Genomic DNA, 17119 nt, shown 5'->3' on the forward strand with positions numbered 1-17119 from the left:
TTACTATTGTTTGGATGTACTATTTTTACAAGGGTGTTTTATTTTGTCTTATTTTCTGTTTCAGGATCCAGCCCAAGAAGCCACATTGCATGATGTTTATTTTAGGTTAACCCGGCGGCTGCCCCACGGGCTGGCTGTGGATGGCGAAAGGCTGAAGGGAAGCGGCCAGGATAAAGTCCAGAGTGGCCTGTGAGGGAGGGGGCCAGGGGTGTCATGGGGGATGCCTGGCCTTCTTGACCTGGTCTGGGGACCTCGGAGTGCTTCCTAGCATCTCGGCTCAGCCTGGGTACCGGGCAGCGGGCGGCTGGTTCTCATCACTGGCCTTGGGGAGGCTGCCTCTTCCTTTCTGCAAAGCCACTTTGCCAGCCCCATGGCTTGGGTGGATGGCTGAACAGGTTCAGCCCGCAGGTGCAGATGGGAATCCTGGGCTCAGCCCCCCAGGGAGGGCTGTGGGAGGGGTGCTGACCTCCCAGCAGGCTGGGTGCTCCACATCCTCCTGTGTTTCAGGTGGGTGACCCGTGCTCTACCACCCTTCCTCTCCCTCGGGGCTTTGACCTCAATTTATATAGGTAAGTAAAGAATCCAGGATTGTTTCTTCTTAACTAAGGAAAGAAGCTACCTAGCTGGTTTCTCAAAGCCTCCCTTGATCTCGCAGAGCTAATTCAGTCAGAGCTGCCTGTGGGACGATGGAAGGACCAAGGTGATTTGAATCTCTCATCTTAAAGGCACCCCTATAGATGTGGGGTGCAGTCAGGCTGTTACCTCCTGCTCCTTCCTGCAGCTCCACAGGGGCTCAGTCTATGGGCTAGTCTGACGCCCCAGGGGTCTTCACAGGTGACAAGAATCATTGTTCCCCTGATGCCAGCCTCTGGAGGGGCCGGCAGGGTGCAGGCCGACCTTCCCAATACAGCAAAAATATAGGATTTCCTTTTCTTGGTCCGCCGGTGCTGTGCATGGGAAGCCACAACCGAGCTGAGAGCCAGGTGAACGTGGGGTGCAGTGCTCTGGAGTCTGGCCACACCTAAGGGAGCACTCACCCTCCGCAGGAATGCAGAACTCAGGCAGAACTTACCCTAGACAGCAGCTGGGGTGCCAGCAGAGCTTGGGGTCACCTGGCCTGGGTCTGTTTCATGCTGAATGGTCCTGGCGAGTCACCTGACCCCTCAGCTTCTGCACCCCTCAGCTTCTGCACCATCAGGATAGGCCGGGGATTCCTAGCTCTGCTCTCCGGTCTCTCACCCCCATCCCCCGAGTTGCCTGACTCTGTGGCACTGCTGTCACCTCCTTTCCAGTTCCCCTTCCCCATCAGCAGACCCCCACCTCCCTTCCAGCCTCGTCATCTGCCCCCATCTCCCACCCTTCCCACTCAGGGGCTCCTGCACTGGCCCTGGCTTGGGTGGCCTTGAGTATTGCTCGTGCACCCCCTTCCCTGGAGCGCCCCCTCTCCCACACAGCTTGAGGGCTGAATGCCCCCCTCTGGCAGATCCCCTGAGGTTCATCCCTTCCTGCCTGGCTTTACTGACACCCTCATGGGGCTGGCCCTTCCCCAGGGTCAGCTTTACCCCCTGCTTCCTGGATCTGCCTACTCCCCAAACTGTTCCTGGTACACAGTAGGTGCCCATTAAATGTACTAGGCTTAGAACTGAGGTGAACTGAGTTCTCAGAAGCCCCAACCTGGAGACCAGCGCTGGCCCTGCCCCACGGGCAGGCGTGACCAGAGGCTCCCAGGTGTCCTGCCGGTGCCTCAGAGCAGGGGTTGGCCCAGCCCACACCTGAGGGCCCCCACCCCGAGCTTTTCTGTCAGACCGCATGCTCCGCCCTCTGCAAAAAAACGGCCACGGGGGCAGAAACTTGGGCAAGTTCCCCTTCCGCTTCCTCTTACACTTGTCCCAAGGCTCCTCTGCTCTTTGGGCGCCTCGCCAGGCTCTCCACACCCCTGGTGGCCACAGAAAGGCTCCTGCCCTGAGTTCTCACCGACGCTGCCACCCGGGCTCCTGACGCCATGCAGGCCATCAAGTGTGTGGTGGTGGGAGATGGGTAGGTACCTGACGGGCAGCCCGCTCCTGGGGCAGCCCTGGCCCTCTGGCCTGAGGAAGACCCCGGCCCTGCAGATGTGGGTATCCTGGAGGCCAGCCAGGAGGAGTGCTCCCTCTTCCCCCTGGTCCCGGGGCGGGGGCGCCCTGGCGTAGGCTGAGGACAGCTTCCCTCTCTCTTCCCTCCTCACCCCGGAAGCTGCCTGGGTGGAGGGTGCAAGGCTGTGGGTGGGGGTACCGGGGACATCTTGCCCGCACCTGGAGAGCTGGGGCTGGCCTCCCGGGGACCCCAGTCTCCAACTCTATGGCTGCAGTGGGGGGTGGTGAGCCAAGAATCTGGCCTTTTCCCCAGGCTGACCTGGGCTGAGTGTGTGACCTTGGGCACGTCACCGCTTCACGCTGGGCCGCAGCGCAGCCATCTGGGAAGAAGTAGATTTGGGGTCACTTGAAATGTGTTGAGAGACTCCTGTATGCATGCTCAATGTTAGCCTCCCATCCTTATCCGCGCCTCCCTGCCTCTTCCCCACCTGGCTGGGGAGGATATGTGGGGGACGTGGGCTCGGAATAGGAAGGGGGCCAATGAGAGACACAGTTCGGGAAGGTGGGAGGAAGGGATGGGAAGGTGGTTGTGGGGGTCACTTTGGGGCAGGCTGGGCTGAGGGGTCTTCTCAGGGTCAGACCTTCTTGCCCCAGGCTCCTCACCTGGAACAGGACAGGCCCAGTGCCTCGGTGTCCAGCCTGCAGATCCATGCTGGGCCTTCGGTGGGTCCCACCAGCACATCCCAGCAGGTTCTAACTGGACAGCCTGAGGCCCTGGGAGACCCCATCTTTGCTGGCCAGGGTCCCGGCAGCAGGACAGTTATCAGGGAGCCCTCAGCTGACTCTGATGCATGCCCGCTGGCCGTTATCTGCCTGCCTGCCCAGCCTCCCTCACTTCTGCTTTGTGTCTGATCTGAGGAGGGGCGGGAGGAAGCCAAGGGCGCCCTTCTAGTAGTCATTTGAATTTACCTTGGTGCAAACACTGGGAGGGCGTGGCTGGGAGGAGAGGGCACCCAGGCTCCTTAGAATAGGAAGTGACGAAACCCAATGAGCGGGGGAAGGTCCAGGGCTGCCCCTTGGCCTCCTGCTTCCCTCTGGGCCACCTGAACCCCCTCCCAGGCCAGCAGGCTGAGGAGGGTGGGGGGCAGCCCCAGTCCTGTTGACCACTGTTTATTAAGCGCTTGCCATGTGTCAGGTGCTGGGTTCAGGCATGGCCTTGGATTTCATCCTCCGCCGACCCTAACATCAGGCCCATTTTACAGCTGGGAAAACCAAAGCTCAGAAAAGCAAAGTACTTTGCCAAGACTGCCTGGGGTTTGAACTCTGACTCCACAGCTGTGCTCTTCTCTGCTATGTTCCTGGTGAGGTGGGAGGGGCAGAGGAGAGCTGGTCCTCCCCAGTGTTGACTGGTTGCCACTCCATGCCGCACGCTGGCCCGGTTTCCTTGTGGGCTTCTTCTAAGTGACTCTCTGCACACTCCTATGAAGATGTGCTCATCCCCATTTTCTCGACGGGTAAACTGAGGCACAGGCAGGTTAAATGACTTGCCTAAGGTTGGCCACTGGTGGGTGTTGTTGATGGGATCTGAAGCCCAGGAGCATGAAGGCAGAGTCTGGCCAAGGTCCCAGGAGTCCTCAGCATTGTTTAGGGAGGGGTTCCCGGGCACCCCTGCTCTTTTGTTTAAAAAAAATGTTTTATTGAAGTAACATTGGTTTATAACATTTTAGGGGTTTCAAGTGCACAGCCTTACAAGTCAACCTCTGCGCCGACCACATAACCAATAAAGTCTAGTTGTATATAGCTGACACCTCTTTTACCTGATTACCCACAACCCCCTTTGTCTCTTCCCTTCTGGTGACTACATAATCTAAACTTGTTTGTTCATTAGTTTTGTTTCTTTTTCTACCACCTAGGGGTGAAATCATGCTTATGTCTCTCTGTCTGACTTACTTCACTGAGCATATCCCTCTAAGTCCACCCACGTTGTTGCAAACAGCAGGATTTCACCTTTTCTTTTTCACAGCTGAGTAGTATTCCACCGGGCATATACACCCCACTTTCTTTATCCACTCATTTATTTGTGGATGGTCACTTAGGTTGTTTTCAGCTTGTAGCTATTGTGAATTATGTCATGATGGACGTAGGATGCAGATAACTCTGAATTCGTGTTTTCATATTCTCCAGGTAAATATCTAGGAGTGGGATAACAGGATCCTATGGAGTTTCTGACTGTAATTTTTTGGAGACCCCTCCATGCTGTTTTGTGTCACCGCTGCCCCAGCTTACGCTCCCACCCGCAGCACATGGGCCTGGGCAGGCGCTTGCTTTCTTCCGCCTCCTCACCAGCCTGTTTCCTGGCTTGTTTTTGATAATAGCTGTTCTTACAGGTGTGAGGTGGTATCTCATTGTTGTGATTTGAATTTCCCCCATAACAAGAGACAACGAACATCTTTTCAGGTGCCTGTTGTCCAACTCCATGTCTTCTTTGGGGAGGTTTTCCACCCATTTTTCAATTGGTGTCTGCTGCCCTTCACCCACTGTCCTACCTTGGTGTCACCTGGGAGAAATACAGGTTCCCAGTTCAGCCCCAAGCTGGTGGACCAGAGTCTCTGGGGTAGGACCCCCGAAGCCTGTCCTTTAACAAGTACCCCAGGTGACACTTAGATTTGGAAACATGGCTCCTCAGGTGGGGAGGCTGAGGTCAGAGGGCTGGGGCTGGGTCCACGCTGAGGTCTCTAAGGCTGGGCGCAGGGGGGCAGGCTGGTGTTCAGAACTTCCTGTGACTGGGCAGTGCCCATGACCGCTGTTTCTCAAACTCTCTTTCAGAGCCGTGGGCAAGACCTGCCTCCTCATCAGCTACACCACCAACGCCTTCCCAGGAGAGTACATCCCCACCGTGTGAGTGCCGAGGGCAGCAGAGCGTGGGGCACACGTGACCAGGCCCACCCCTCCCCTGCATCGCCTTTGTGCAAGTGGGCAATCAGGGGGGGGGCGCCGCCTCACAGCAGAGGGGGGCGGAGAGGGCGCGCCTGGCCGAGCAGGGTGGGGGCGGGCTGGGTGGGAGAAGTGGAGGGGAGGGGAGTAGGAGGAGGTGCCCGCGCGTGTTGGGGAGGGCAGTGCCATCTGGAGGCCATGGAGCAGAGCCCGCCCGGGGGCAGGAGCACGTGAGTGTCAGACTCAAGGTGGGACGCGTGGGAAAGCACCAGCTCCTCCTCACCAGGCCTCAGTGGGCCCATTTCTCACGGAAAACCTCCCAGCTTAGGTGGCGGGGCGTGGAGCCCCGCGTGGCCTGCTTGCCATCTTCCGTCTCCCCGTCACCGCCCAGAGCTTGGCTTCCTTCTCTCTCTGCTGCGGCCTCCTGCTGGTGACACTCCTGGCACCAGCCTGTTTCCTATTTTTTCACAGCTGAGTAGTATTCCACCGGGCATATACACCCCACTTTCTTTATCCACTCATTTATTTGTGGATGGGCACTTAGGTTGTTTTCAGCTTGTAGCTATTGTGAATTATGTCATGATGGACGTAGGGTGCAGATAACTCTGAATTAGTGTCCACCTCAGGGCCTTTGCTCAGGCTGCTCCCACTGCCGGGACTGCTTTGCCTCCCCACACCCACATGTCAGACCCCCAGACCCCGCTGCAGTGCCCCTTCCTCCAGGAAGCCTTTCTGGTGTAGCCTGAAAGGGTCGCTCACTCCCCAGGTGACCCTATAGGAGCTTCTCCAGGACCAGGAGCCCATGGAGGGCAGGGAGCCTCCCCCACTTCTCCTCAGGTCTTCCCATGTCTTAGCACAGTACAGTCTCTGCCTTGCCTTACACACAGTAGGTGTGTTTTGAATTGACCTCATGCAGAAGCCCTAGGAGAACTGGTCACGGTAACCAGCTATAGAGGACCTACTGTGTGCTGGCCTTGGCCAGAAATGACACGGTTGAGCTCTCACTTGACCTCACTAGGCGTGGGTATTATTATTCCCCAAGGCGGACACTGAGATGTGTGTCCCCTGCCCCCCCCCCAAACCCCGCACTACACAGACTCGGGGTCACAGGATGGGCTGGGCTCGCTTTCCTGACAATTCTTGCCTCAGGCACCTGGCCCCAGGCAGGAGGAAGGCCGTGGATAGGCTGGGTGGGGAACGTGCAATTTAACTTCTGCCCACCTCGGACCTGACTCCCACCTGGCCTAGAGCGCGTGCACCCCCCTCTGTTCACTGCCCATCAGCGGCCTCTCCTGTGCCAGGACAGCTGGCTCTGGCCTGAGCACGGAGGCAAGTGCAGACCCACGTCAGGCAGCTCCTGCGGTGGGCCACTGTCACCAGGAAATGCTGGCACTGTCTTCCTGCCTCTGCCCGTCCCAGCTGGGTGAGGGCCGCTTGCTGAAAGACCTTAGGGCAAGCACTTCCCCTCCCTGAACCTCAGTTTCCCTTCCACAGGAGGCAGGGCCTGGGCTGGGAGGCCAGGCTCGTTGGGGGCACCTCCCCTGTGCAGGAAGGTACAAGGTGACAGAACTGCTGGGGGCCCGGCTAGTTCCAGCTGCTCTCAGCAACTGGGGCGCCAGGCCCTAGTGAACACAGTTGTCCAGATAGCTTTGCTGAAGGACAGACAGGTGCCCAGACGAGGTCTACCTGGGCCTAGCCTGGCTTCCTGGCTGTGCCACCTGCAGGTGCACAGGACCCCAGGCTCAGCGGGACATGCACTCGAACCTGTGCCTGGCCCCGCCCTCCTTTGTTGTCCAGTGAAGTTGCTCAAGCCCCCCCAGAGGGGCTCCTGCTATAAGCATCCTCTGGCAGCAGGGTGGGGGTGGGGGGGTGTCACACTAAGCCCTTGGCCACTGGGTGGCGGGGAGCCAGGGAGAGAGCAGCTGTGGGAGACAGAGACAGGTGCCTAAGGTCCCTGGCACAGGCAGCAGTGGTTGGTGGTCTCGAGACCTGGCTGGCAGGGTTTGCGGGGGTGGGAGTGCCTGCTGCCACACGTGCCAGCATCTGCCGGGAGCAGGGGCCAGAACCGGCCATGGGGGTTCTCAGCCCAGGTCGTCTCTGAGGGGAGGAAGAACACTCGGTTACTTTAGGTTGGACGGGCCAGTGTGTGACTTTCATCCTCATTTGCGAACTGACAGATCAAGCCTGAAATCCTCACGACAGGGCGACGCCCACCTTGGCTGGTCCCAGCCACCAAGGTCACGCTGTTCCCTCGCTGTGCCTGGCTGGCCCCCGCCTCCTCGCTCATGCACCTGCTCTGTGCTCACACCCCTCTGGGACAGCTCCCTGCTCCCCCATCTCCTCCAGCTGCCCTCCCCTTCTCTGGGTGCTCCCACTGGTCCCCCCCACCCCCTCGGACCCTGCTCCAGGGCTCCTCCACCCACCAAGGGGGCCTTTTCTAAATGCAAATCTGATCTTATCACGCCCTGCATGGTGAGCCCCAGGCACTGACTGGTATCCTGACAATAGCTCCCCGCCCCCGCCCTGCCACCTGGGGGTGTCAATCCACCTCAAACTTGCTGGGTGTCCAGGTGCTTCCTTCCTGAGGTCTGGGCTTGGGTGGTGGTCAGGTGCTGAGCCCCTTTCTCCTGCCCCCGTTTCCATCCTCCACGCCATTCCAGGCCTGCGGCCCCAGAGAGTGCAGAAAGAGGCCACAAAGACTGCATGTAAACAGCCGCCCCAGGTGCGGTCATGTGACCCGGCCAGGCCTTCTCAGTCCTCTGAGTCTGGTTTCCTTGTGCAAACGGGGCGATGATAAAGTACACTTCCCCGGCCCTCTGAAGCGATGGAAGGGTGAAGGCCCCCAGACAGCGCTTAGCACCCAAAGGTGCTCAGCAAATGTGGGCTCCCTGCCTGGCGCCTCTCCACCCTCATTTAGGATCAGCCCCTTCCACCCACCCACCCGCAAACCCACCCCCCATGCTCTGGCTCAAACTCCTCTGAGCCTCTGGCCGGAATCAGCAGTGCTGCTCGCCACACTGGCTTTCCTGTCTGAGCAGCAGGCTCAGTCCTGGCCCTGGGGCTCGAGCAAGTGCCCTCCTGCCTATGAGGCTCAGTCTCCTTATCTGGAAAATGGCCGCAGTGGTGGTCATTTGGTCCTTGATCCTCTGGTCCTGGCTGCCTGTGGGTCTCTGAAGTGTGGCAACCCCAGGGAATCGCAGATCACTCGTGCTTCCCTGCAGCCCCCGGACTCCGGCCTGGGCCTGGAGGAGGGGCTGGTGTGGGGGTTTGGGAGCATGGAACATGAGATTGCCTAGCTTCTCAGCCTGTCCCCACAGGGGGTTTGGGCATCTTCTTGCACTTGGGATCCTCTTAATGGCCCCAAGAGATAGGGCCTTTTTCACAGCCAAGAAAGTAGGGATCAGAGAAGCTAAGTTACTCACCCAGGGTCTCACAGTGGGGTCCAGGTTTACAAGGAATTTTGGCTTCCTTCCCACTCTGGTTGACGGTCCCAGGGGCTGTCCCAGGCTAAAGCAGCCCTCTTGCTGTCCATGGGAGTCACAGAGAGAGAGGGCTAGGCCCCTTGCTGCTGTGGTCATGAGCTGGCTGGCCTTGCAAAAGTTGCCTGACCTCCTTGGGCCTCAGTTTCCTCACATGTCTAATGGGAATTACATGAGATCCTTTTGCCTTGGGTCACGTGGGATGTCATGACCTAAGGGGATGAAGGCCCTAACTCCCTGTTCAACCCCAGAGTAGGTGCTGGGGTTCCAGGAACCAGCTTTTCCCTGTGGCCGAGTCCCTCAGACCCTGGAGTGATCTAGGGAACAGAAGCCTCAGGCTCAAGGAAACTTGGGAATCTTTTGGCACCAGAATTTCAAACTAGACACGAGAGGAGAGAGCTTGTCCCAAAGAGGTGTTTCTGGCTAACTGCAAAGAACATGAGTGGCCCCTTTCCCAGTGTGCCCAGCGGCCTCTCCCTGGGTGCTGCCTGGAGCAGATACACAGAACACTGCAGTGTTCCAGGCACTGTGCTGGCCTCAAGGGCAGTGAGGGATAAGCCAGACCTGGTTCCTGCTCTTCGGGGAGCTAGTCAGCAAAGGCTGCTGACTGGGGAGGCTTCCTGGAGGAGGTGACTTTGAGATGGGGCTGTGGTGGTGGAAGGGGGATGAATTAGGGTCAGGCCAGCACAGGGGAAGGAGAGTGGGAAGTCAGGAAGAGTGTTTGCAGGAGCTTCACAGGCAGGAGAGAATAGAGCCTCAGGGGAACTGGGAGGTGACCAGGGGGTGTCTAGGAACACGCTCTGAGGCCCAAGAAGTCCGGTGTGTTGACAGTGTCCACTTGCCCACCTCCAGGCCTGTGTGAGGGGCTCTTTCTTAGGTCCTGGGCATTACTCTGAAGCATTAGGGCCAATGCAGTCCGTTGCTGAGCAGCATTCTGACAGGGCTTCTCAGAGGAGGCGGCACCTGAGGGCTTCTGTTCAGTCTGCTCATTCGGTCCACCCGCATGCACTGGGAGCTGGGCCTGAGATGCAGAGACAAGCAGGCATTGGCTGTGCTGCAGGGAGCCCACAGCCCATGACTGGATGGTGACCCCCACATGGCGCTGGGTGCCTGCTCGAGGTCAAGGCAAAACAGTTGCTGGAGGGAGGAAGCAGTCAGCTCTTTCCAGGTGGGGACAGGGAAGGGGGTGACCAGAAGGTTCACCCTCAGAAGAGGAACTCCCTGGGAAGGGTTTTGAAGCATGAACAGGAGACAGAGGTGAAAGGGGTGGAAGGGTTTGCAGAGAGATGCAGAGGCAGGATCCAGGCCTGGACGGCATGCAGGGCCGTGTGGCCAGGACAGGTCAAGATATTTGGACAAGGAGAGGAGGAGAAGGGCTTCCCCTGCAGGGTGCGTGCATGGGCAGGCGTGGGGAGGTGGGCAGTGCCAGCCCTGCACATGAAGCTGGTGTCTGAAAGAGCCTGAGGTCTCAGCGGACCAAGCCCAGGGTTGAGGTCCAGTGTCCATGCAGGTGGCCTCAATGAGCAGAGACGGAGGGGTGGTCCTGGGCCTTGGGGCAGCGCTGGGCCTCTGGCAGCACAGCTGTGCCACAGGGCAGTGAGCACGGGCTGTGGAGCCAGACTGAACCTGTTTCTCACTAGTTCGGTCACTCACGGGCTGTGTAGCGTGGGCAGGTCGCTCTACCTCTCTGATCCCCGCTTTCTCTTGCACAGCATCAGCAACCAGGGCTTCCACTCCTGGCAGTGTGTAATGAGGAATACTGTTGGGTTGGATTAACAAGGAAGCTGGAGGCTCAAATTGCCTGGAGGCCTCTGGTACAGCACATGGCTTTTAACCGTGCGCGCGTGCCCAGCCTGTCCCGTTGGCATGTCTTTTTGGTGTGTGCCAGGGGCATTTCCTGAAAGTGCCTGTGACTGATGGCTCTCAGTGGCCACTCCGGGAGGGGCTGAAAGGTCAAGGAGTTACCTGACGCCCCAGGACACCCTCCGCCTCTGCAGACGGAGATGGTGGGTAAATGCCTGCTTCCTACCCCTTCTCTGCAGGGCTCATGCTGACTCCCAGGTGCCCCTTGAGCCCAGCTGTCCACAGCACTAGAGGCACACGGCAGGACAAGACCCACTGCTGCCCCTTGCCACCTTCCAACCCCCTCCCGAGGCTGCCAGGGGTCACCGAGGCACCGCCTCGGTGAGGGTTTGCTCCTGCGGGACCCCACCTGGGAGACCAGCCTCAGTGTCCAGCACAGGAGGCGGGTAACGCTTGCTTATGGTGATGGGCTCTCGGACTGGATGAAAGTCACCCCTTCACAGGACAGGGGAGGACAGAGAAATGATCAAAGAGTATTTTCCGCTTGATGCTCTTATGTATTTAACGATTTTTAATGTAATGCATGAGTAATGAAAAAAAAAAGAAGGAAACTCAGCTGCCTGGTGCTGTGTGACTTGGGTCCCATTGAAGCCCCTCTGGGCGTGGCCCTGCGGGAGGATACGGACGGAGCTCCAGGGCTGAGGCTGACCCTCTGTCTCGCCTGCTCCCCACAGGTTTGACAACTATTCTGCCAACGTGATGGTGGACAGCAAGCCGGTGAACTTGGGCCTGTGGGACACCGCGGGCCAGGAGGACTACGACCGCCTGCGGCCGCTCTCCTACCCACAGACGGTGTGTGCCTGGCTGGCCCGTCCGCTGCCGGGGGGCCTCCCCCGAGTCCGCCTGGGGAAAGCGCACCCTCCCTTTAAGCCCTCCTGGCCCTACTCCTATCACTGAGCCCATCTTTCCGACCTCTCTGCCTCCTGGGCTCTGGCACCCCCGCGGCCAGTGGGTGGTGCAGACCTGGATGGGGCCCAGGAGGAAGCCCGGGACAGTGAGCTCCGTGCTGGGAGAGGAGGGATGGGGCAGGGTGGCAGGTGGCTCCAGGCTGCCGTGCCTCCAGGCTGGCCTAGGCTCTCCATGCCGGGTGGCACAAAAGGAATGGGCACCTGAGGGGGTAGTGATGTCTGGTGAGGGGAAGTGACTCTAGAGTCCAGATGGCAAAGCCTTTGACCCCCACTTTCCCACCTGTGGGGAGGCGCAGCCACTCACTGAGTGCAGAGCCCCGTGAGGACTAACTGCCCAGAACAGGCCTGGCCTTTAGGATGTGCTAGAAAGACCAGCAGCAGCCGGCAGTGGAGCTGGCAGGGCCCCTGCCTGCCTGGGTCCTAAGGCCCCATGTTCCCCGGCTGCTCCTCCGCTGCCCAGGATGCCGGGGGGGCGGCAAGTGGGGTACCTCTGCACTTGCCCTCACCGCCCCCCTCGCCTGCTCTGCCCCCAGGATGTCTTCCTCATCTGCTTCTCCCTCGTTAGCCCAGCCTCCTATGAGAATGTCCGTGCCAAGGTGAGCTGGACAGAGTGGGGGTCTCATGGGGGCAGGTCATCCTGAGAGATGAGGGGAGGTGGGCGGAGGGGAGGCACTGGTAACTTTTGGCCTGTTCCTGGGGTGCGGAGGGTGTGGACAGAGAGGGTCCTCCATGCCAACCAGGGCTGGGGAGTGACTCAGAGTGAGACTGAGGGCGGTCTCAGAGGGCGCTGGGATAGTCAGCCAGCCTCTCAGCGCACGCTCACCTTGTCTTCTCTCCTCCCCGCGCAACTTCACGTCTGCCTCTTGTCCTCACCCCACTGCTCATCTTCCCACAATTTGGTGTCCCCTTGTCTCCCCCCACTCTCATGCTCCCTCCACTCCCTGCACAACCTTGCGCCCTCCCCCTTCTTGTCCTGCACAACCTCATGCCATTCCCCCTGTCCTGCACAACCTCCCACCCCGCCCACCTGCTCAGTGGTTCCCTGAGGTGCGGCACCACTGCCCCAGCACGCCCATCATCTTGGTGGGCACCAAGCTGGACCTGCGGGATGACAAGGACACCATTGAGAAGCTGAAGGAGAAGAAGCTGATGCCTGTGAGCTACCCACAGGGGCTGGCACTGGCCAAGGAGATTGGTATGGGGCTTGGGCCCAGAGCAGAGGGGAAGGCAGTGGGGGGAGGCAGGAGGGGTCCCCACGCAGCCTCAGGGTGACTGCAGACATGCTCTGGGACCAGGCTGTGCAGTCCCAACCCTGGCTAGCCCATGTGCTAGCTGTGTGACCCTGGACAAATCACTTAGCCTCTCTATGCCTACGTTCTTTCATTTGTAAATGAAAAAGCAATAGCAGTTGCAGGCAATAATGACAGTTCCAGGCAGTTGGGAGAATTGAATGCATGAATGCCCAGGAAGGTCCTAGAGCAACTCACACTCCCGGAGGCTCTGCTGTTAGCATTGGTGGTATCCGCAGCAGATACTGACGTGCGTGTGTTTTGGGCAGACAGAGCAAGGGTGGAGGGGGGTGTGCTGTGGCTGTGCACAGTCAAGCTTGGGTTTTCTGAGAAGGCTTCCTGGAGGAGGTGCTTCTGTCCTGGGTTTGAAGGGTGGTGCCTTCCTTTCTGCCTCCCTCCCCCCTCCCTTTCCCCAGCTCCTGGCTTCGCAGCCTGACTCCTCTCTCCACCTGAGCACTGGCCTGCACCGCTGTGATTTCTCAGGGTCACACCTGGGATTTGAACCCGGGCAGCAATCGTCAGCGCGGGGGCCTCCTCATGGTGGCCCAGGGTGCCTTAGCCAGGCAGGTGGTGGCTGACGGGTCTGGCCTCTCCTGTGGCATTCAGGCCTGCGGTCCTGGTCCAGCCTGGCTTGCCTGCAGCCCAGAGACAGGGACACTTGCCCAAAAGCCCGGGACCGCCAGCCAAGCTTGACCGCCAGGATCCGGGGCCCTGGTCCTCTGCCCCATTGCAGGGTCCTGTGGGACGTGCTCGCCCCGATAGGTTGGGCCTCCCCACCTAGGCCCTGCCTCACCCCCTCTTCCTTCCGCCGGAACTAGGAGGGCCCTGGGGACGCACATCTCTTCACAGGAAGAGAAACCACAGCCGCCGCCTCCCCCCTTCCTGCGACAGGGCCATCTTCCCAGGGGCCTCGGGCTGTGCCCACACCCTGGTCCCCAGTCCTGTCCTGGGCCCTGGCTCCCAGGGTGCTGGTCTTTCCTCACCAGTGCTGGGATCACACATCTGGTCTTCTGGCCTGCTTTGCCCATGGGCTCCGCCTGGACCGCAGCTCCCCAGCGGCTCCGACCCTCCCCTTGGAAAGCACACGCTTTGGGACAAGGAGGAGGAGGGGGAAGCTGGAGCCGGCCCTGGCCCTGGACCTGACTGTGTCCTGGGGCTTGCAGCTCCCCAGCTCTGAGCTTCAGTCTTCTCCACACAGCGGGCCTGCACAACCCCAAAGATTCTCTTCTGCAGGCGCTCACTCTAGGGTTCTGCCTTGACCCCCAGTCAGTCCCTCCTGGAGCTGATTCCAGGTGGTATGGTGGGGGCAGTGACTTTGACCTTGCCTGAGGCCCACCCCTGTCAGGGGGAGGCCTGGGGTCCTGCAGGACTGATGAGTGCAGAGGCTGCCCCTGCCGCCATGTCCTCCCCAGCAGGCGGGGTCGAGTCGTGGGGCCGCTGTGGCCTCCGCTGGTGATCACAGCTGACACGGTCCAAGCACTCCCTGAGCCCGGCTGTGCATAGCCCTCTTCCTTCTCACCGCAGCTCTGAACGAGGAACTCTTACCACCCCACTTTACAGAGGAGGAAACTGAGGCTCAGGGAGAAGTCGCTGGCTCCAGGACACCCAGCAGAAACCTGGGCTGCCTGGCTCCCCCAGTCACCGTCAGGATCCTCTGCACCCCCTCCCCCCGCCCACATCCACCTGACCAGTCACCTCCCACCACACGCTCTAGTTACCTCTAGGTACACGGGAGCGCGTCCCAGGCGGGTGGGAGGTGGAGGCGCAGAGGGGGCTGGCCAAAGCCCTCGGTGGTCAGAGGCTGAGCCAAAACCAGGCCAGGCCCCCCAGCCCAGGCCCCCAGCCCAGGCCCCCAGCGACTCCGGTCATCATGAGCCGAGAACAGCAAGGGGGCAGTGGATGCCAGGACGGAGGAGCCAGTGAGAGGGAAGAGGTGGCACTGGGCACGGCTCTGGCAGGGAGACAGTGGTCAAATGCCCAGTGACGCCTTCTAGGCACAGAGGGCTCGGGCGCCGAGACCCTGCCCCCAACTCCGGGGGCTCTGTACCCGCGGAGGGCAGGGGCCGCCCGTGACTTTGGTCCCTGCTCAGATTCCCGGTTCCTGCTGCTCTTTCCTGCCCCAGGCAGCAGCGGGCTCGTCCCCCTCCCAGGCGCCCCCGCCCTCCGCTGGGTGTCCGGGGCCGCGGCTGCCCCTGTCTGGGCCTGTCTCCGCCTCTGGGAAGTGGGCAGGGTTTCCTCACAGGGGGTCGGAAGCACCAGCTCCATGCCCGCAGGGAGGGGGTGCCATCTGCCCAGTCCCCTTCCGTCCCCCAGAAGAGCGGCTCCAGGGAGGAACCCGCGTCCCCTGCCCCCTCTCCTTCCTCTTGTTTCTGAAATCAGCCCTCGGGCCTCTTAGAGAAGCCGTTTTGTGGTTCCTCGCTTCAGGGAAACTGTTTGGAGTGCGGTAGACATGGGAACTCACACAGGTTCCTTCCGGAAGGTCAGGGGACACTGCTTCCCATTGGGGTCCCTGCCTTCCTGGCCGCGTGTGCCCCGGGCTCCAGCTGTGAGCCGTCGCGTGGAAGGAGGTCCCTGGGTGCCCCGCCCTGGGCCAGAAGGAAGTGTCCAGCCTGTGACTTTGGGCTAATGACCTCTCTGTGACTGTTGGCTTCCTCATCTGGACAGTGGGGCGGTGCTAGATCCTAGATGGCATTTGGAAGGGCCTGGTAAGGGTCCAGGGGGCCTCAGACCTCCTGGGGGAAGCAGGGAGGCAGGTAGGTGACCATTTTCTTGAAGAAAGTGAGGTGCTGAGAGATTTGGTCGCTTTATCTTGAGTTCCCTTCTTGCCAGGAACCATCAAAATTCCTACCTGCCTTCTGAAAATTAAGGGTTTATACGTCCTGGAGAGTCACAGAGGTTCTTAACGTCTCCTGAAGTCAAACTCCTCATTTTAAACATAGGGAAACTGAGGCACAGAGGGGGAATGACCCTGTGCTGAGTGACATGGCCCAGGTGACCTGTGTGGACTGGACCCTGAGCCTGGCAGTCGTAGGACTTGGGAGGGGTGTGCGTTGAACCCCCACAAGATCTGACCTCTGCTCCCTTGCCGCCTCCCTTCAGACTCTGTGAAATACCTGGAGTGTTCTGCCCTCACCCAGCGAGGCCTGAAAACTGTCTTCGACGAGGCGATCCGGGCTGTCCTGTGCCCCCAGCCCACGCGGCAGCCGAAGAAAGGTTGCAGCATCCTCTAGGGTGAGGGACTCTCCCATGCTTCATGATCCCCACACACACACAGTAGCTTCTAGCTGGAGGGTGTCCAGCAGCTGCTCATCACCCTCAGTTTTAGTGGGAGTGGCAGTTAGGCCAAGACAGAGAGGGAGTTTTAAAATGGCCTCAGTGTCCTCATTGGCCGAACCAGTCCAGCTCAGCCGAGTTTGGTTCCCAAAAGGAAGGTCCAAGGTATCAACAAAAACCAGGTAAGACGAGCCAAGATGTGGGTGTCACTGAGCTCCCACTCTGCCGTCCTGTAGGAGGTGGGTATGGGGAGTACAAGGGACGGGTAGGCCCCCCAGGGAGTCCAGTCAAGCCAGGGAGACCTGACTCCCACATATATGGTGGAGGCAGAGCAGACTGAGCTGGGACCCCTGGAGTGGGTGGAGGCAGCCTACAGGCTTCCTGAAGCGATGGGCAAGAAGAGAGAGTACCAGCGTGGTGTGCAGGATGGCACCTGCACAAAAACTGGGCGGTGGGAATGAGTCTGAGCACCCCCAAATTCTATCCCCAAATTCCTCCATCCAGGTGGCACCCAGTCCTCACAGCCAGATGGTTCTGCTCCAGGCCTTCCACCCAATACCCGCTGGTACCCCGCTGTCATGCTGCCCTTCCCCGTGGTATTTCCTAGCAGATGACTGCAGAGCTTGGCTGCTCATCTTCGCTGTGCTGGAGCCCCCAGGGGCCAAAGGCTGTGGATCTGTAGGCGCAGTGCCTCGATTTCTTCATGCCCCTGCTTTCCCTGGGGGTCAGAGTGGAGGTCCAGGAGCCAGTGAGCCACCCCTCTGTTATTGTGGTCCGTGCCAGCTGGTGCAGAAGGCAGCATTATCAAGCTGCGTTTTCCAGCTGCATCTTCCAGCATCTTCCAACTCTACTAAATTCCTGATTCCCCCGGAACTTTGGTTCACATGTCACTGGTGAACGAAGATATATATTCCTTCAGACTCAGGTCTGTCAGTGCCTCATGAGAGTTACGAGAGAGTATCAGATCAGTAGCACAGTGTGAAGCCCTTCTACTGAAATAAAAAATGAGTAAATGAGAATGCATACATATTGGGTCTCTGGTCTTTGTTTTCCTTTCTGAGATAACAAAGGAACTAAAATTCTTTAACTCTCCCTGGGCATTTCCCAGCCAATCAAAAGCCTGGGTCTAGCTGACTCCTTTATCCTTTATGTCTTTCTGCTTTATCCTTCATGTCACAAGCTGCATTTGCCGGTGAGTCTTAAAATTTCCAGGCCCTGCTGGTCAGGACTTTTTGCTATGGCAAACAGAAAACCCAATCAACCTGCTTAAGCAGAAAATAAATGTACTGTTTCAAATTTGG

At 59.3% G+C, this 17119-nt stretch overlaps 1 protein-coding gene across 1 annotated transcript; it reads left to right on the forward strand.

The window, feature by feature from the left end:
- Window positions 1-1889: 1889 nt before the first annotated feature.
- RAC2 (Rac family small GTPase 2) lies at window positions 1890-16836 on the forward strand. Its single transcript, XM_037515217.2, has 7 exons — window positions 1890-2037; window positions 4899-4970; window positions 11023-11140; window positions 11790-11852; window positions 12292-12451; window positions 15645-15776; window positions 16323-16836. The coding sequence occupies exons 1-6, from the start codon at window positions 2003-2005 to the stop codon at window positions 15773-15775; spliced, it is 579 nt and encodes a 192-aa protein (XP_037371114.1). The 5' UTR covers window positions 1890-2002; the 3' UTR covers window position 15776; window positions 16323-16836.
- The last annotated feature ends 283 nt before the right edge of the window (window positions 16837-17119 follow it).

This window comes from Talpa occidentalis, unplaced genomic scaffold (genome assembly GCF_014898055.3).
Source record: "Talpa occidentalis isolate TD23 unplaced genomic scaffold, MPIMG_talOcc4v2.1 talOcc4.16, whole genome shotgun sequence".
NCBI lineage: Eukaryota > Metazoa > Chordata > Mammalia > Eulipotyphla > Talpidae > Talpa > Talpa occidentalis.